Below are 20,421 nucleotides of genomic sequence, written 5' to 3'. Positions count from 1 at the left end.
TTCTGTTGTTTATTACTTGCTATACAGTTACCTTCTTAAGTGCAAATTGAGCTGGCAAGAGGGTTGTCTTGCCCATCTGGAAAGTTTGACTTCCTTCCTGGGGAGGGGGGGTGTTGACACCCCACAAAGGACCCCCATCCTCCCTGCAGAGAAGGAACCTATCACGGTCAGTACCAATGTTCACTTTCCACTACACGACTGATCATTGATGCTGTTGAACACCAGTGCAAAAATTACAAGCTGCAATGCAATCGAGCAGCATCAAAAGATAATGGGTGTATGCACTTTCTCAGTCTGGTGGGCTTCAAGGGTAAAGGACCCAAGATCATGATAGACAGTGCCCATTGCTGGAGGGTTTACATGTAGGCACATGACTAATAATAATAATAATTCATAATATTTCTTTTATAAAATATTTATTAAAGTTTCAGAAAAAGGAATTACATAAAAACAAGAAATACAAAAGTAAAAGACAAAAATAAAAATACAAGAAAAATACAGAATAAAAAAGTAAGTACACTTACAGAAAAAAGGGGGGGAAATCAATCTATCCATATCTTACATTCATATCCTTGTTTCCCTGACCTCCTCATACCTCCCTTTTTCGTGTTCCAATTCAATTAATTAATTCAGCAATTTCTTTCCCTCTTATTATCCTGATCTTTGATCTTAATATATTATAACATTAAATTTTTACCTATTTAGAAATCCAATTTTTCCATATTCGTTTATATCATTACAGCTAGAAACCACTTAACTTCAATCAAACATCATTCTAACATTCATTAATTTTGCAATATTTATGTAAATAGTCTTTAAATTTCTTCCAATCTTCTTCCACCGACTCTTCTCCCTGGTCTCGGATTCTACCAGTCATTTCCGCCAATTCCATGTAGTCCATCACTTTCATCTGCCATTCTTCCAGAGTGGGTAGATCTTGTGTCTTCCAATACTTTGCGATGAGTATTCTTGCTGCTGTTGTAGCATACATAAAAAAAGTTCTGTCCTTCTTTAACACCGATTGGCCGACTATGCCTAGGAGAAAGGCCTCTGGTTTCTTCAAGAAGGTATATTTAAATACCTTTTTCAGTTCATTATATATCATTTCCCAGAAAGCCTTAATCCTTGGGCACGTCCACCAAAGGTGAAAGAATGTACCTTCAGTTTCTTTACATTTCCAACATTTATTATCGGGCAAATGATAGATTTTTGCAAGCTTGACTGGGGTTATGTACCACCTGTATATCATTTTCATAATATTCTCTCTTAAGGCATTACATGCCGTAAACTTCATACCTGTGGTCCATAACTGTTCCCAGTCAGCCATCATTATGTTATGTCCAATGTCTTGTGCCCATTTGATCATTGCAGATTTCACCGTTTCATCCTGAGTATTCCATTTCAACAGCAAGTTATACATCTTTGACAAAGTCTTAGTTTTGGGTTCTAACAATTCTGTTTCCAATTTTGATTTTTCCACCTGGAAGCCGATTTTTTTGTCCAAATTGTATGCCTCCATTATCTGATAATAATGAAGCCAATCACACACTTTGTTTTTTAGTTTTTCAAAACTCTGCAATTTCAATCTATCTCCATCTTGTTCCAAAATTTCCCAATATTTCGGCCATTTGACCTCCATATTGAGCTTTTTCAGAGCTTTTGCTTCAATCGGTGACAGCCACCTTGGGGTTTTATTTTCCAGTAAGTCTTTGTATCTTATCCAAACATTAAACAATGCTTTCCTGACAATATGGTTTTTAAATGCTTTATGCGCTTTGACCTTATCATACCATAAATATGCATGCCATCCAAATACATTGTTAAAACCTTCTAAATCCAAAATGTCAGCGTTTTCAAGAAGCAGCCATTCTTTCAACCAGCAAAAAGCTGCTGATTCATAGTAAAGTTTCAAGTCTGCCAGGGCAAATCCACCTCTTTCCTTTGCATCTGTTAGTATTTTAAATTTTATTCTCGGCTTCTTGCCCTGCCAGACAAATCTGGAAATATCTCTCTGCCACTTCTTAAAACAGTCCATTTTGTCCACAATTTGCAATGTTTGAAACAAAAACAACATTCTAGGCAATACATTCATTATATGCCTTCTATCTGACTGGATTGCAGGACAAGGATTGCCAGTGCAGTGGTGCCTTGGTTTACAACCATAATCCGTTCCAGAGCTCCATTTGCAAACCAAAACAGGTTGTAACACCAGGTGCATTTTCGCCACTGGGACACGCACGTCCGGGTTTGACTTGTTTGTAATCCATAACATATGCAAACCAGACTGTTTGCAAACCAAGGTACCACTTGTATTACAAGTAAGGTGTGTCAAATTCTAGCTACAGGTAGATAGCCGTGTTGGGCTGCCATAGTTGAAACAAAATTTAAAAAATGTTTTCAGAGACCAACTAAGTTTGCTATTGGTATGAGCTTTCATGTGCATGCACACTGTGTATCTGAAGAAGTGTGCATGCACACAAAAGCTCATACCAATAACAAATTTTGTTGGTTTCTAAGGTGCTACTGGAAGGATTTTTTTAATTGTCAACTTGTCAATTCTACAAACTGTGAAACATAGTAAATTGGTGGGATTATAATTTATAGGAATCCTGTAATTTTGAACTTTCTTGTCTACATCATCGGACTGGTGCCCCCAAAAACCAAAGCCCATCTTATCTTTATTAGCCTTTAATGGGCCAGTAGATACTTTGTTAGCTCTGCTTCTAAAGATGAATATTTTTGAATACATTTAACAATCATATAGGACATCAATATCACTTCTGTTTTATTTATTCCAGTTGGAGAGACACTGATACACCAGTTTGACCTCATCTCCGTTGAAGCAGAAAAACACGGAGACGAGTCCTGGAGAAACTGAGAGGTCTGTACTTTTCTGTGAGACCGTATCTTTTTGTGTCTCATTTCAGTGTGTGGGAACATAGAAAGAGCCCTTCCAGATCTGTAGGATATTAAGGAATTGTGGTATTCTGCTCATAATTCACTGACTGCTTGGGTCCAATATCATTTCGCCAAACTGGCCTCTCCACAGAGTTCACACAAACAGCAGCATTCAGAGCGTAGGAAAGCAAAGCACGAAGAAGAGCTATAAATCCACATGACATTCCAGACTTCAAGTGGAATGGCTTAGTACTGGCCAATTACATCTGAATGGTTGCAAATAAGCACAGAGTCCATAAACATGCACCAGAGCCCTTGTGAAGGCAATCCTTAGAGAGAATCGTTCACTCTCAGTCCCGAAACAGTCACAATCCAGATGGAAAGTGCGAGTGAGCAAGCCACAGTCCACAGAATCTCCTCTGAAATTCAGTTCCACACCTTCCCATTTCCAGGAAAACTGTGCAGGTCAAATGACTTCATTTCTTTGATCTTGCAGGTGGTGGGCAACTCCCCAAAACTCTCCTCATGCAGATAATGAACAAAGATAGCGGTCTTTTGAGATCAACTGGCCCAGTTTTTACACTGATTCCCAACACAGGAGGGCCCCTCTTTTCCAGCATCCTGTTCTCAGAGTGACCTGCTGTGATGACTTGTGAATGCTCTTCGCAAGAAATGCCTCTGCTCACTCAGAGATATAATAATAATAATAATCATAATCATTTATTATTTATACCCCGCCCATCTAGCTGGGTTTCCCCAGCCACTCTGGGCGGCTTCCAAAAGAATATTAAAATACTGTGGTACATCAAACATTAAAATCTTCCCTAAACAGATACATATATACAGTCTTTATTTTACATATGTAGAAGCAGCACGTTACAATCAGGTATCCGAATCCTCCGGCTCTGATTCTGGGAGTGACTTATGCCCGCCCCTCTCCAACAGAAAAGGCGGGGAGGTTTCCCGTGATGCTTCCGTTCCCTCCTCTTTAACATTCTCCTTTCTTTGGCAGACGGAATAGGTATTGTTTCACTGTCTGTGCCAGAACTTCCGGTACGGTGTTGAGGCTCTGGTTCAACATCTGTGAGCCGTTCCACCTCCTGGCTTTCCTTCTTTCCTCAATCTCCACTTCCTGCCCCTCTTCCTCTGCTTGTCTCTGCTCCTCCCCTTCATTCTCTGGCAATACCATGACACCAGCCAAGGAGAAACTCACCAGCAGGGCCTGAGGGCAAAATCTCCCTTCCCAGCCGTGATTCTCATCTCCTGGGATTCAGATGAATAATACCTCTGAAGGTGGAAGGAGAAGAATGCTGGTTGTTGGGAACTAACTGACTGAAATAATTTCAGTTATAGAAAATAAAGTGAGAACAGATAAAAGAGAGAGAAGAGAAAAAAGTTCAAATAATACCATAATATTAAATATTCTCATACTGTACATATGTTTATTAGATATCTACTATATTCTCTATGAACTTATTCCACATGTCATTCTGTTTATCCAAACAAAGTCTACGTCCATAAGCAATCCATTTAGCTGTTGTGAGTGTTGTCATATCGTCAATCCATCTGAAGGCAGCCCTGTTTAGGGAAGTTTTTGATGTTTGATGTTTTTATTATTTTTATAATTTTTAATGATTTTTAACATAAACTTTCCAAACAAAACATCCACCTTATCATCTCTTACACATCTTGGCTACTTTTAGCCAGTGGCTTCCATCATTCCCTTCTAATGATTTCATCCTATCTCTCTTCTGTTTATATTTTATCTCTTTACTACTGTTTATATAATCAAAATCTTAACATCCTATCTTTTAACTTATCTCCTACAAGCGTATTCAACTGAATACCATTGTCCTACAAATAATTCACAAATTTACTCCAGTCCTTCAGGAATTTTTGGTCCCGCTGTTCTCCAATTCTCCCGGTCATCTTAGCTAATTCTGTGTACTCCATCAATTGACTGAAACAAAAATAACATTTTTGATAGCACAAAATCATTTTTATAACTGATATCCTTCCCCAAAGTGACAATTTCATCCTTCCCCACACTTCCAAATCTCTCTTAATCTTATTCCATACCTGGTTGTGGTTGTCCTGATATCAATTTATATTTTGGGGGGTTAACAATATTCTTAGGTATTTCACTTTCTTTACCGCCCCTATTTCTGTTTGTTGTTGCAACTGGTCCACCATCTTTTTGTTCAAATTTTTAACAAACTTTTTATTTTTATTTACTTGTCTAAACTATTCATTTTTTTCTAGTACTTTCTTCGGACTTGTTATTGGTTCAATTGTTATTACTAAGTCATCCATAAAGGCTTTTACTTTATATTCTTTCCTTCTGACTGATATTCCTTTAATTCCTTCTGCTAGCCTTATATTATTCAGAAGAATTCCAGAAGCAATATGAATAACAACGGTGATAGTGGACACCCTTGTCTTGTCCCTTTTGTAATTTCAATATTTTCTGTTAATACATTATCCACAATAGGTTTTGCCTTTTGACTTGAATATATTGCTTTTAAACTGCTCATAAACAATTGACCCATTTCCATCATTTCTAAGTTTTTAATCTTAAATTCCCAAATATATTATCAAAGGCCTTCTCAGCTTCCACAAATATTATGGCTGCCTGCTTTTCATTCATGGCCGTCAAGTATTCATCCAGTCCTAGTGCTTTTCCTGATTTTAAGTCTTTTCTTGCTCTCAAAATTTCTTTTCCTTCTATTAATTCATTCAGTCCGTCCTTTTCTGTGGGATTTGTTGCAATCCATTCTTCTTTAAAAATTCTTCTATTTTGACTACGTTCTCTTTTCCACCTTTTTTATACAATTGTCGGTAGAAGTTTACAAATCATTTTCTTATTTCTTTCGGATTCTCTAGTTCTTTCTCTCCAATTTTCATTTTATTAATTGTCTTTTGAGATGTTCTTTTATTTATCTGCTATGCTAGCCATTTTCCTGGTTTATTTGCGTTTTCAAAGTTCTTTTGTTTCATCATTTTAATTTTCCATTTTACTTCCTGATTCACAATTGTTGAAAATTGACTTTGTAATATCTTGATATTTTGATTAATCATAATATCATTTGGCTTTTTAGCTAGCTTTTTTCATTTTCCGTTATCTCATTTAAAATTTCCATCTTTTTCTTTTCTCTGAATCTTCTATATAATCTATTCTGTTGAATAAAGAATCCTCTCATGACTGCCTTGCCTGCATCCCGTCCTTATGGCGCAGCTGGCCTCAAAATAATCCTTTTTTGAGTGTTTTGAGGGTGCTGCGGCACCCTTGCAGACTCCCCCTTTGTCTCGCAAGGAGCTGAACTCTCCCCTAAGGGCTGAGTCCCGTCTCTTCTCAGCTCTGTGGACCAACCGGAAATCAATGTTTGCTGTTTTATCGTGTTTTTAATATTTTGTTCGGTGCTGCCCAGAGCACTGGGGAAACCCAGCCGGATGGCCGGGGTTTGAATAATATAAATTATTTATTATTATTATTATTATTATTATTATTATTATTATTATTATTTATTAATTAAGGGGGGACATATCTTTATTCCTCTAATTTATCAGTATCAGTCTTTTGGCCGCATTTAGGAAATGCATAATCCGCTTATGTAATCCAATTGACAGTTTACATGAAATTGGTATATTATTCCAAAGGCTATTTTCCTCTGAAAGTCTTCCCATTAGAATTCAGCTTTTTCAGTGTCACACATATTTGCTTAGCCACCCACCCCAAAGGAGAAAGGAAAGTGAAAGAGTCCTGGACAGATAATTTCCACAAGGATAGTTGTATATCACAAGACGGGCATGAAATCAGGTGGTCCATTCCCTGGCCATACTTCCTCAGGGAGACATAGAGAAGAGGGGAGAATCTAGGAGATGCTTTTTTTAAAAAAAGACGGTGGTGTTATTTAGGCTCACTTTGTGTTAAGTTCCTTTTCCCTCTTCCGTGAAACCCTAAAATGGTTTTCTATCCCCCCAAAGGAGAAGGCGATCCAAATTCTGAGGAGACATCTTCAATTTCATTGAGAATAATGAAGGCAAAGTTAAAATGTACATAATGTTCTTCTGTCAGTGTGCACACTGAGTTTACCATAATGAACTCAACAGAAGAGAAACCATCTAAAGCTATGCAGAACTGGAGCAAAACTCATAGGAAACATCAACAAACTCCCAAGGGAGAGAAACCATTTAAATGTGTTGAGTGTGGAAAGAGCTTCAGTCAAAGTGGGAACCTTAGAACACATCAGCGAATTCACACGGGAAAGAAACCATTTAAATGTATGGAATGTAGAAAGAGCTTTGGTCGTAGGGACGCCCTTACAATACATCAGCGAACTCACACAGGGATGAAACCATTCAAATGTATGGAATGTGGAAAGAACTTCAGTCAAAGTGGAAACCTTAGTACACATCAGCAAACTCACACAGGGGAGAAACCATTTAAATGTATGGAATGTGGGAAGAGCTTCAGTCAGAGTGGACACCTTAGAATTCATCAGCAAACTCACACAGGGGAGAAACCATTTAAATGTATGGAATGTGGGAAGAGCTTCAGTCAAAGTGGATACCTCAGAACACATCAGAAAACTCACACAGGGGAGAAACCATTTAAATGTATGGAGTGTGAAAAGAGCTTCACTTCAACCAAAAACCTTAGACTGCACCAAAGAACTCACACAGGGGAGAACCCATATAACTGTAAAGAGTGTGGAAAGAGCTTCAGTCAAAGTGGAAATTATAAAAGGCACCAAAGAACACACACAGGGGAGAAACCATTTAAATGTATGGAGTGTGGAAAGAGTTTTCGTCATAGTCTAACCTTTAGAATACATCAGCGAACTCACACAGGGGAGAAACCATATAAATGTATGGAGTGTGGAAAGAGCTTCACTTCAACCAAAAACCTTAGACTGCACCAAAGAACTCACACAGGGGAGAACCCATATAACTGTATAGACTGTGGAAAGAGCTTCAGTCAAAGTGGAAATTATAAAAGCCACCAAAGAACACACACAGGGGAGAAACCATTTAAATGTATGGAGTGTGGAAAGAGCTTCCGTATTGGTGGAATCCTTAGAAGCCATCTACAGACTCACACAAAGGAGAAACCATTTAAATGTATGGAATGTGGAAAAAGCTTCAGTCAAAGTGGAAACCTTAAGAGACATCAGCGAACTCACACCAGAGAATAACCATTGAAATGTAAGGAGTGTGGAAAGAGACTCGGTCAAAGCGGACATTTTAAAGACACCAGAGAACATTCACAGCAGGGGGGAAAGCATTTAAATGTGAGGATTGTGCGTTCAAAGAGCTTTACTGATAGTGAGAAATCATTTAAATATATGGAATATGGAAAGAGCTTCAGTCAGTGTGGAAGGAGCTTCAGTTGGAGTGCAGATCTTAATATACATCAGCCGTTAGATGCATAGAGTACATGCGAAGTTCTGGTGTCTGCATGTAAATTTGTACCCATGTATTCAAGTAATGAAGGTGATGTCTCACAATAGTAAATGCAATATCATATGTCATGAACTGTTTGCAGAGAGCGTGGACCTGCAATGCTGGTGGTGGTCAATGTTGATGCTCCTTGAGTCGGCTGAAGTTCAGTCTTTGGTAGAGAGAGTTGGAAATGTTGGTGTTTTGGGATTGCTAATAGAGCATTGTGGAAATTACAGGGTGAAAGTTGTGGTGCTTTGGAAGCAGGGTTCGTTATATTAGTAGTATACGAATAACCGTATAACACCTGTTGTTGTAATTATACTAAATGAGCAAATAAGATGCAGAGTGAGGCCATCTTCTTATGTGCATAAACCCCTTTTGTAGTTTTTATAACAGATATACTAATTGTGTTACAACCCTTCCTCTTACTTGGTTTTCTGAAGGGCACAATGTTCAGATAAAACATTATTTCCAGTGGCAGCAGGAATAGAGGAATGAAGAAAGCAAGGGGTTCCTGGGGTGTCCAGAGGGGGTGTGAAATAGACTCCCTCCCCCGCTCCTCTAGATGAATAAAAGCAACCCTGGGGGAAGAGAAGGTGGTGGAGAGAGAGAAACATGGCCTTTGGCGGGTGATTCTGTTTTGGTTGCTGTCAATAACTTCTCCAGAGGGGCTGTGGGGCATCCTTTGCTCCTCTCTCCTTCCCAAGGGTCTGTGGCTCCTCCAAGTCCTCCTAGAGAAGGATCCATTAATACGGCTTGGAGGGAAAGAGTGTTCTAGATCAGCTGCAGCCTTGTTTCTCTTTGGGGGGGCTGGCTCTTCCTTCTGTAGCTGCCCCCACGTTTTGCAACCTCTCAAGTCGAGAATGAACTGGTGTTTCTGTTGTAAAATTAGTTAACCCATTTAGCATATGATAGAATTTGTATAACTTAACAGTGAATGAAACATATGTACCTTTGTTATACCTTCATATTTCTCTGATGGAAGCTATTTCTCAGTGCTCTGATAATTTCTAGGCTACATGGACTTCTCAACCCCGACTTCCACCCAATTATCTTTCAAACTATTGCTTAAAACATTTACAGGTAGGTAGCTGTGTTGGTCTGCCATAGTCAAAATAAAAAAATTCCTTCCAGTAGCACCTTAAAGACCAACTAAGTTAGTGTATCTGAAGAAGTGTGCACACGAAAGCTCATACCAAGAAATAACTTAGTTGGTCTTTAAGGTGCTACTGGAAGGAATTTTTTTATTAAAACATTTAGAAATAGAAGATTTATGTAACCGACTCTTCTTCCCTTGAGTCTTCTTCCCAGGTGTTGGGAGCCATTGGAATGGTAAGCTAAGGACTTTCTAAAGGTCTGGTTGTCAGAGAGATGGACAATAAATGAGTGAAATGTAAATCCTAAGACAGCAAGACACCAGGATACCCAAAATAATGAACAGAAGAACAGTTTTAGCTCCCTGACCTGTGACTTTCCCTTAAATGTATAACTTCTGTGAGCTAATGCCTGTACCTTTCTCAAAAAAAACCCTCAAAGTTGTGCTAAAATGAACCTTGGGTTTTGTGTCGCTGGAGGTCTTGCAATATCTTATCTCTCAATAAACTGGGTCCCTTCCGGACGTTGAATCTCTTGACTGTGTTTTTCTTTGAGGTGTTATTCCTTGAGGGGTGGTTTGGAAGGAAATTCTTACCCCGTATTGTAAAGCCTGGAATAAACTATTTCAAAAGGAATAAGGGAGTGTCAGATTTCCCTCACTCTCTTTCCATCCTGGGAAAGGCCTTGTCTGAAGTGGTTCCTGGTTCCTGGAATCCCCTTTCACAAGGAGCCCAAAACTCTTCCTCTCACAGGCAAACTCCTGCTTATCCAACCTCTACTCTTAGAACTGCCCTATCGTGAAACCCAAGGTGATGTAGATACATGGAGATTCCAGGTTCCTGAAGTTTTCCTTACAAAGTATTGACCTTTAGTAGGTCTGGAGGTCGTGATGAGGGACAGAAGTTTCCTACAGCTGACCTGTACTGGTTGTTCTCAGGCAGAATTGTGATGGGTGACCAGAGTCTGGTCATTCAGTCCCCCAGAAATTCCTCCAGAGGGATGGAACCTCTCTCTGATTGGCCAACAGCACTTTTGGAGGGAAAATAAAAGGAGCCGTTTCTGAGGGAGAGAGTTAGATAGGGTTTGATATGAGAGAAGATGAAGAGGGATTGTTTTGAGGTGGGAGTTGGGGAAAAGGATAGAACTGGTTCTGATCCCTGAGAGAGGAAAGACCCTCCCAGCCTGGAGAGGGAGACCCGGTTGGGGGTCTGGGGAAGGTTGACAAACAGAGATGTCCTGGGAGGGCTGACTCTTGAGGCAGGAGAAGCAGATCCTGGGGGGATTCAGGCTCCCCTGGGTTTCCTTCCAGTCAGGAGGGGGCAGTTCTTCTAGGGAGAGAAGACCCCCCCCAAGCCAGTCACAAGGGGGGAGGGGGACCCCTGGGCCTGTTACGCCATTTTGGAATTACCTCAGCAGTGGGGTTGCTTAGAGGGGGAGCTGGGGAAAAGTGCCCCTCGCTCATGAACCAGGGTATTGATCGGGGAAGTAAGATGTTCTGTATTTAACTGAACCACCTGTCATAACTAAGTAACAGAAAATGAAGTGTAACAACTTTTTTTTAGTGAAGAGAGCTTAAGAGAAGCTTTGACTGTAATCCTGTGTTTAAGCCTGAGACATCTTAACGTTTAAGTAAATAAGTTGACTTCTACCTAGGAGAACACATTTCCTGACCCACTTTCTTTCAAAAGCTTCTTTTTATTAATAAAACTCTCCTGGTTGTTTGTTCAACTTCTGCCTGAGACAATATTCACTCACTACAAGATAAACTGTGGTAAATTGTATGGATTTTTGTAGTTTGCACACAGTGAGATGTGCGGGCTACAGTGGTACTTCGGGTTAAGTACTTCGAATTAAGTACTTAACCCGAGGTACCACTGGAGGTCCGTACTTAACCTGAAACTATTCTTAACCTGAAGCACCATTTTAGCTAATGGGGCCTCCAGCTGCTGCCGTGCCGTGTGGCACGATTTCTGTTCTCATCCTGAAGCAAAGTTCTTAACCTGAAGCACTATTTCTGGGTTAGCTGCGTCTGTAACCTGAAGCGTATGTACCTGAAGCATATGTAACCCGAGGTACCACTGTATATTTAATAGGGGGCAGTTAGCGGGTGAGTCCCCCACATTATTGAGTGGTGGTTAATCATAGAACTACAGAGTTGGAAGGGACCCCCCAGGGTCATCAAGTCCAACCCCTGCAATGCAGGAATCTTTTTGCCCAATAGTAATAATAATAATAAACTCCTCCCCCCCCCCGAACTTAAGTTTTATTTATTTATTATTATAATAAACGTCTTTTTTTGGAAATCACAGTTTTATTTTTTATTAAAGTTCTTATGTTACATTATCGTATTACATCACAAGAATTATTATACTGTAATTTTCAGCATGTATACAAAGTTTATATACTTAAAGGGGGGGAACACAAGGACAAAAAACTATTCCAAAATCATATATATATATATATATATATATATATATATATATATATATATACCAACACTTTTAACTTCCTGTCTATTCTGTTGTATATTCCTTTTTAAAAAATGAATGTACACTTATTATTTTATATTTCTTTACATTTTATCTAATACATTGCAATCTCAATATCTACCCTTGGTCTTATTTCTCAACTTAGTCTCTCCAACGTCAATCGAATGCTGAATTTTGGACATTAACATATGTGAGAACCCAAAGTTCAGGTCACACAAGGAGCCCCGCTTTTAAATGTTTTCTGGTGATACTAATTCAATCTGTCCTCTACCCCCCAGAACCATAAAACAGTGGAGCTCGAAGGGACTCCCAGGGTCATCTAGTCCAACCCCTCCGCAATGCAGGGGTCACAAAGAAAGCATCTGCCAAATACAGGGGCCCACCCTCTTTCCCCACTTGGAGTCCTCACCCCTTCTCAAGGGACACCCATTTCTGAGCCCCCCAAAGAGCTCTTTCCCCCCCCCCCGGGTTCGTGGGGGTTGGGCAGGGGGTTGCAAGGACCTCAAAGGCCTTGGGTCCCATGGTTTCCTTTCCACCCACCCACCCAGGGGATCCTCCAATTCATCTCCCAGCCCCCCAACAGCCTTTTCTGCACCCCAGCCGCCCCAGAGCCTCCCCTTCACCCAAAGGACTTGCCACCCCAGAGGCCTCCCAAAACAAGCGGAAAGAAGTGGGGTGATGGAGAGAGGGGCCTTTTTTCTCTCTCTCCCCTTAACCCTTACGTGGCCTCGCCGCTGGGGGATTTCTGCCCAGGGAGAAAGTGGGCAAGGCACCGGGAGGGATCCGGATCCCGCCATGGGATCCCACCAGATTCTGGACGTGGCAACGCTCGGCTAGGCTCCCGGGCTGGGAAAGGTGCATCCAGAGGGGCCAACTCCTAGGGGCCCCGGACCCTTAGGGGCTAAAGGTGGGCGAGCTCAGTGGGCACAGCATGAGGCCCCTCCTTTCAGGGTTGCGGGTTCATGATCCACGTGGGGCAAAAGAGCCCTGCATTATTGACTGGTGGTTCGTTTAGTGGCAAACTAAAAGTGAAAACGGTGTGGTGGGAGTTCGTACAGTATTCTCTCGGCATGTGCAGAGTTTGCTGCTCTTCCTGTAAAGCAGAGGCAGGGAAGCAGTGGCCAAAGAACCGCCTTACAGGCTTGGTCTAACCACAGAAAAGGGGCCTTGCGGGCTGAGATGCAGGATCCCAGAGGAACTGAGCAGGGAAGAACTGCCCCCCCATTGAGAAGAACAGCCCCCCCTTCTATCATAGAGAGGAGAGAGATAGAGAGGCCTCCCATGCAACCCCTGGGAAAATCCTCAGCGCAGGTTCCCATCCGAGCCCCGGCAGGGGCTCCTGTGCCCCGTAGCTCTATGGGCCGGACTTTTCCTGGCAGGCGGGAAGAAGGAGCCTCTGGAGGGGATTTAGAAAGGGGGGGGGGGCGTCGCTGGACCAACTCCTCCCGCCCTGCTCTTTCTCTTGCAGGAAAAGACATCGGCAGAGCGAGCAAGGGAGGCGGAGGGGCAGAGAGGACAAAGGGGTAAAGATGCAGGGGTGGGCAAGGGGAGGGGGGAGGAAAGGACAAAGACCCCTCCATATCTCCCCACCCTCCCCAAAAGCGCCTTTACTGTGGCCCATCAGGAGGGTCTGGATCCATGCAATCCCGCTGCGAAGTGGGGACCCAAGACCTGCAGGACTTGCATGGCTCGATCTCCTTTGGAGCCCCTCCCCCCACAAAAGATCACCCCCCCCGAAACACAATAACAGTATGGGACATGCACAAGGGCGGGGGTGCAGGGGTCCTTTCTACAGAGGAAGCCCCTGCCGGGTTTCCGTGGCGCCTTTTCCTTGGAAGCACCCTCGCCACGCGCATTTGGGGGCGAGGGGTGAGCGGAGCCAAGGGGGGTTTCTGGGCGCAGGGGCGTCTCAGGGACGGAGGGAGGAGGGCATAGGAAGTTGGGGGATCAATGGAAGCATCCTTGGGGGGAGAGGGAGAGACCCGTGGCCTTTTGGAAGAGATGTCTCCATCTTGGGCGCTGGCGGGGGAATCTCCAGAGGGGCTGCCTTGGCTTTTCCCTTCCTGGCAAGAAATCTTGGGACAGGGAGGGATCCTTGAAAAGGGGGGGGGTCCCATTTCCCCACCCAGTTCTTTCCAGGATGCTTCTTTCTCCCAAGTCCAGCCACTGGAGAGAAAAGGCAGGAAGATTCTGGGATGAACCCCCTCCCTTAAGTTACCGGAAACTTCCCCCCTCGCTCAGGCTTCGAGTTTATTGCAGGAGGGGGGTGCCGTGTGGGTGGTCCTGGCCCACCTCTGTGCTGGCAGGAGGTCCAAATTTCAAGAGGGCAGACCTGGTGGGCAGAGCAACCCCCTGGCCAGGTCAGCTGCCTGAGAGCTCCAGGGAGGGCAGAAGAGAAAAGTCAGGAACGCCATTTCTGAAGGGATCTTCTTTCTTCTTCCCTTTCTCCTCCTTTGTCTCCTGTCTCCGCTTTCCTCTCTTCTCTTCCTGCGGCCTTTTCACTCTCTGTGGAGGGGGAGACCATCAGATTCAGAGAAACAAGGGTTGTCCTGGGGGTTGGGACTCCCCCACCCAAATGTCCACAATCCTCCTGTGTCTCCTTCCCCTCCTTCTCCCTTCTCTTACTCTTCCTCCCTTACCTGGGTTTTCTTCTCTTCTCTACCTGGACTACCTTACAGGGACCTTTAGGAAGTTCTCCAGAGTAACTGTGGGACCACTGAGTTCCTTTATCCTAAGAAGTTGTCTTCCTTTTTATTCCTGTTCTGTTGTTCTTGCTATACAGTTACCTTCTTAAGCACAAATTGAGCTAGCAAGAGGGTCGTCTTGTCCATCTCGAAAGTTTTTATTCGTATTCCAAAAATAAAATAAAATGGTTGTAATCCCCCCCAAAATTGCAAACCGGGACACGGACCTTCGGGTTTGAAGTGTTTGTAATCCAAAACATATGCAAACCAGACTGCTTGCAAACCAAGGTACCACTTGTTTTACAAGTAAGGTCTGTCAAATTCTAGATACGGGTAGGTAGCCGTGTTGGGCTGCCATAGTTGAAACAAAATTTAAAAAATGCTTCCAGTAGCACACAAAAGCTCATACCAATAACAAACTGAGTTGGTTTCTAAGGAGCCACTGGAAGGATTTTTTTTATTGTTTGTCAACTTGTCAATCCTACAAACTGAAACAAGGTAAATTGGTGGGATTATAGTTTATAGGGATCCTGGAATTTTGAGCTTTCTTGTCTACATCATCGGACTGGTGCCCCCCCAAAACCAAAGCCCATGTTATCTTTATTAGCCTTTAATGGGCCACTAGATACTTTGTTAGCTCTGCTTCTAAAGATGAATATTTTTGATATTAACAATCACATAGGACATCAATAACACTTCTGTTTTGTTTATTCCAGTTAGGAGAGAGTCTGATACACCAGTCTGACATCAGCTGCATTGAAAAAGAAAATCGCGGAGACATGTCCTGGAGAAATTGAGAGGTCTGTACTTCCACTTTTCTGTGAGACTGTATCTTTGTGTGTTTCCTTTCAGCATGTAGGAACATAGAAAGAGCCCTTCCAGATCTGTAGGATGTTAAGGAATTATGGTATTCTGCTCATAATTCACTGACTACTTGGGTCCAGTATCATTTCACCAAACTGGCCTCTCCACAGAGTTCACACAAACAGCAGCATTCAGAGCGTAGGAAAGCAAAGCACGAAGAAGAGCTATAAATCCACATGACATTCCAGACTTCAAGTGGAATGGCTTAGTCCTGGCCAATTACATCTGAATGGTTGCAAATAAGCACAGAGTCCATAAACAGGCACCAGAGCCCTTGTTTATCCAAACAAAGTCTACGTCTATAAGCAATCCATTCAACCATTGTGAGTGTTCTCATATTGTCAATTCATCTGAAGGCAGCCCTAATTAGGGAAGTTTTTGATGTTTGATGTTTATGTTATTATTATTATTATTATTATTATAGATTTTTAACATAAACTTTCCAAACAAAACATCCATCTTATCATCTCTTACACATCTTGGCTACTTTTAGCCAGTGACTTCCATCATTCCCTTCTAATGATTTCATCCTATCTCTCTTCTGTTTACAATTTGTCTCTTTACTACTGTTTATATAATCAAAATCTTAACATCCTATCTTTTAACTCTTATTAACAATATTTCTTATCTCCATTTTTCACAAGACTTCTTGTTATCCTACAGGCGTATTCAGTTGAACACCATTGCCCTTCAAATAATTCACAAATTTACTCCAGTCCTTCAGGAATTTTTGGTCCCGCTGTTCTCGGATTCTCCCGGTCATCCTAGCTAATTCTGTGTACTCCATCAATTGACTGAAACAAAAATAACATTTTTGGTAGCACATTCATTTTTATAACCGATATCCTTCCCCAAAGTGACAATTTCATCCTTCCCCACACTTCCAAATCTCTCTTAATCTTATTCCATACCTGGTTGTGGTTTTCTTGATAGAAATTTATATTTTGGGGGGTTAACAATATTCTTAAGTATTTCACTTTCTTTACCACCCCTGTTTCTGTTTATTATTGCAACTGATCCACTATCTTTTTGTCCATATTTTTAAGAACTTTTTATTTTTATTTACTTTAAAGCCTGCTACTTGTCTAAACTGTTCCATTTTTTCTAGTACTTCCTTCGGACTTGTTATTGGTTCAATTGTTATTACCAAGTCATCCATAAAGGCTTTTACTTTATATTCTTTCCTTCTGGCTGATATTCCTTTAATTCCTTCTGCTAACCTTATATTATTCAGGAGAATTCCAGAACCGTTATGAATAACAATGGTGATCGTGGACACCCTTGTCTTGTCCCTTTTGTAATTTCAATATTTTCTGTTAATACAGAATAATTAATTAAATAATTAATTAGTTCTTGAGGTCTGTTCTTAACCTGACACTGTTCTTAACCTGAGATGCCACTTTAGCTAATGGGGCCTCCCGCTGCTGCTGCGAGATTTCTGTTCTTATCCTGAAGCAGAGTTCTTAACCCCAGGTACTATTTCTGCTGTTTACCAGCTCCATCTGGTATGCAGGCTGAGACCCTATCAAAATCAAAACCAAGTGCCAACAAAACAAAACAAATTCTTCCGCCTCTTGGTGGCTTAATCCAACTTCCACCGCATTATATTCCAGGAGAAAGGAAAAGAGGAAGGTATTCACTACAATTATAATGTCTTAACAATGAAAAAGGTGAAGTTAAAAGAGAGAGAGAAAATAAATCCATCATGCTCATTAACCAAAAGGGGGAGGGTGTCCCCAAGTCTCTTCCTGTAAATATCTCCTCAAATTTCTTACAGTACCAGACTTTAGCAGTCTTTTTATATTTGTCTCTGCTGGTCTGGTATTTTAACTCGCAAAAATAGCTCCATAAACATATTTTTTACAAATTGCGCAGTTTGAATTAAAATTGAAAGTAAAAGCTCCTTCTCCAGCGGACTCCTTCAACTCCCAAAGGGTTTCAAATAAGTTTATTTTCTAGGGATTTCCACCTCCCTTTCAGTAAACCAAACCTTCAGAACTAAAAAAGTATATTTATTATTTTTATTCGCTGTAGGAAATTAGAATCTTACTCCGTTTTGCAAGTAATTCATGCAGTGTAAATCAATCACAGTCGGGGCTGGCCTCCTTTTTTATCCCTTCTATCTTCCGAATCTTTCTCAATTAGAATTTCCCAACATTTTGCCAGATTCATGTTTCTTTTTGTTCGAAAATCAGCCACTGTGCTGGATAGACTCAAGGCTTCAATCCTCCAAATAGTTGATGGCGTCCCGCGCTGGCGTCTTGATCTCACTGCACTTTCTGCTCTCCAAGGGGAGCGTTTCTGGCGCCGGAGAGACATCCTTATGGTGCTGGTGGCCTCAAAATAATCCTTTTGAGGGTTTGGGGGGCTGTGGCGCCCTTGCAGACTCTCCCTTTGTTTCGCAAAGAGCTGAACTCTCCCCTAAGGGCTGAGTCCCGTCTCTTCTCAGCTCTGCGGACCAACAGGAATTTGCTGTTTAATGTTTAATCATGTTTTAATATTCCGTTGGAAAACCAAGCCTTATGGATGGGGTTTGAATAATGATATATTATATTAATTAATTTATCAGTATGAACCTTTTGGCCACATTTAGGAAATGCATAATCCGCTTCTGTAATCCAATTGACAGCTTACATGCAATTGGTATATTATTCCAAAGGATATTTTCCTCTGAAAGTCTTCCCATTAGAATTCAGCTTTTTCAGTGTCACACATATTTGCTTAACCACCCACCCCAAAGGAGAAAGAAAAGTGAGAGAGTCCTGGACAGATAATTTCCACAAGGATAGTTCTATATCACAAGACGGGCATGAGATCAGGTGGTCCATTCCCTGGCCATACTTCCTCAGGGAGACATAGAGAAGAGAGGAGAGAATCTAGGAGATACTTTTAAATAAAAAAGACAGTGGTGTTAATTAGGCACACTTTGTGTTAAGTTCCTTTTCCCTCTTCCATGAAACCCTAAAATGGTTTTCTTTCCCCCAAAGGAAAAGGCGATCCAAATTCTGAGGAGACACCTTCAATTTCATTGAGAATAATGAAGACAAAGTTAAAATGTGCATAATGTTCTTCTGTCTGTGTGCACACTGAGTTTACAATAATGAACTCAACAGAAGAGAAACCATCTAAAGCTATGCAGTGCAAAAAGAGCTTGAACTGAAGTAAAACTCATAGGAAACATCAACAAATGCCCAAGGGAGAGAAACCAATTAAATGTATAGAGTGTGGAAAGAGCTTCAGACAAAGTGGGGACCTTAGAACACATCAGCGAATTCACACGGAAGAGAAACCATTTAAATGTATGAAATGTAGAAAGAGCTTTCGTCGTAGGGACGCCCTTACAATACATCAGCGAACTCACACCGGAGAGAAACCATTTAAATGTGTTGAGTGTGGAAAGAGCTTCAGTCAAAGTGGGGACCTTAGAACACACCAGCGAATTCACACGGGAGAGAAACCATTTAAATGCATGGAATGTGGAAACAGCTTTGGTCGTAGGAACGCCCTTACAATACATCAACAAACTCACACGGGGATGAAACCATTTAAATGTATGGAATGTGGAAAGAACTTCAGTCAAAGTGGAAACCTTAGTACACATCAGAAAACTCACACGGGGGAGAAACCATTTAAATGTATGGAATGTGGGAAGAGCTTCAGTCAAAGTGGACAGCTTAGTAAACATCAGAAAACACACACAGGGGAGAAACCATTTAAATGTATGGAATGTGGGAAGAGCTTCAGTCAAAGTGGATACCTCAGAACACATCAGAAAACTCACACAGGGGAGAAACCATATAAATGTATGGAGTGTGGAAAGAGCTTCAGTCAAAGTGGATCCCTTAGACTGCACCAAAGAACTCACACAGGGGAGAACCCATATAACTGTAAAGAGTGTGGAAAGAGCTTCAGTCATATTGGAAATTATAAAAGCCACCAAAGAACACACACAGGGGAGAAACCATTTAAATGTATGGAGTGTGGAAAGAGTTTTCGTCATAGTGGAACCTTTAGAATACATCAGCGAACTCACACAGGGGAGAAACCATATAAATGTATGGAGTGTGGAAAGAGCTTCACTTCAACCAAAAACCTTAGACTGCACCAAAGAACTCACACAGGGGAGAACCCATATAAGTGTATAGACTGTGGAAAGAGCTTCAGTCAAAGTGGAACTTATAAAAGCCACCAAAGAACGCACACAGGGGAGAAACCATTTAAATGTATGGAGTGTGGAAAGAGCTTTGGTAATGGTGGAACCCTTAGAAGCCATCTACAGACTCACACAAAGGAGAAAACATTTAAATGTATGGAATGTGGAAAAAGCTTCAGTCAAAGTGGAAACCTTAAGATACATCAGCGAACTCACACCAGAAAATAGCCATTTAATTGTAAGGAGTGTGGAAAGAGACTCGGTCAAAGCGGACATTTTAAAGACACCAGAGAACATTCACAGCAGGGGGGAAAGCTTTTAAATGTGAGGATTGTGTGTGCAAAGAGCTTTACTGATAGTGAGAAATCATTTAAATATATGGAATATGGAAAGAGCTTCAGTCATTGTGGAAGGAGCTTCAGTTGGAGTGCAGACCTTAATATACATCACCCGTTAGATGCATAGAGTACATGCGAAGTTCTGGTGTCTGCATGTAAATTTGTACCCATGTATTCAAGTAATGAAGGTGATGTCTCACAATAGTAAATGCAGTATCATATGTCATGAACTGTTTACAGAGAGCGTGAACCTGCAATGCTGGTGGTCAATATTGATGCTCTTTGAGTCGGCTGAAGTTCAGTCTTTGGTAGAGAGAGTTGGAAATGTTGGTGTTTCGGAATTGTTTAAATTACAGGGTGAAAGTTGTGATGCTTTGGAAGCAGGGTTCGTTATACTAGTAGTATACGAACAACCATATAACACCTGTTGTAATTATACTAAATGAGCAAATAAGACG

General features: G+C 41.5%; 3 protein-coding genes across 5 annotated transcripts in view; all 3 read left to right on the top strand.

Moving 5' to 3' along the window:
* Positions 1–20,421, top strand: part of LOC310701735 (uncharacterized protein) — a 58,735-nt gene that overhangs the window by 37,900 nt on the left and 414 nt on the right. The window contains exons 3-4 of one of the 2 annotated variants that reach the window (XR_014523095.1): positions 8,691–9,427; positions 9,607–9,956. The exons of the other annotated variant lie outside the window; for it this stretch is intronic. The gene's annotated coding sequence lies outside the window, so the exon portion shown is untranslated. Of the gene's footprint in view, positions 1–8,690; positions 9,428–9,606; positions 9,957–20,421 lie in introns of those variants that run through there. 2 annotated transcript variants of the gene reach the window in all.
* Positions 272–20,417, top strand: LOC310701727 (uncharacterized protein). Of its 2 annotated transcripts, none has more exons than XM_083493028.1 (3): positions 272–362; positions 15,325–15,408; positions 18,460–20,417. In XM_083493028.1, exon 3 carries the CDS (start codon positions 18,660–18,662, stop codon positions 19,851–19,853), a length of 1,194 nt encoding a protein of 397 aa, XP_083349154.1. In that variant the 5' UTR covers positions 272–362; positions 15,325–15,408; positions 18,460–18,659; the 3' UTR covers positions 19,854–20,417. The 2 variants fall into 2 exon arrangements, with proteins under 2 accessions (XP_083349154.1, XP_083349155.1); XM_083493029.1 differs by lacking the exon at positions 272–362 and adding an exon at positions 13,377–13,447.
* LOC310701768 (uncharacterized protein) lies at positions 2,799–8,677 on the top strand. The gene is made up of 2 exons (XM_083493118.1): positions 2,799–2,881; positions 6,883–8,677. The coding sequence occupies exon 2, from the start codon at positions 6,996–6,998 to the stop codon at positions 8,091–8,093; it is 1,098 nt and encodes a 365-aa protein (XP_083349244.1). The 5' UTR covers positions 2,799–2,881; positions 6,883–6,995; the 3' UTR covers positions 8,094–8,677.

The sequence above is a fragment of the Podarcis liolepis genome (genome assembly GCF_965112155.1).
Source record: "Podarcis liolepis genome assembly, chromosome: 2".
Taxonomy (NCBI): Eukaryota; Metazoa; Chordata; class Lepidosauria; order Squamata; family Lacertidae; genus Podarcis; species Podarcis liolepis.
This window is presented reverse-complemented; position numbering and strand designations above follow the sequence as displayed.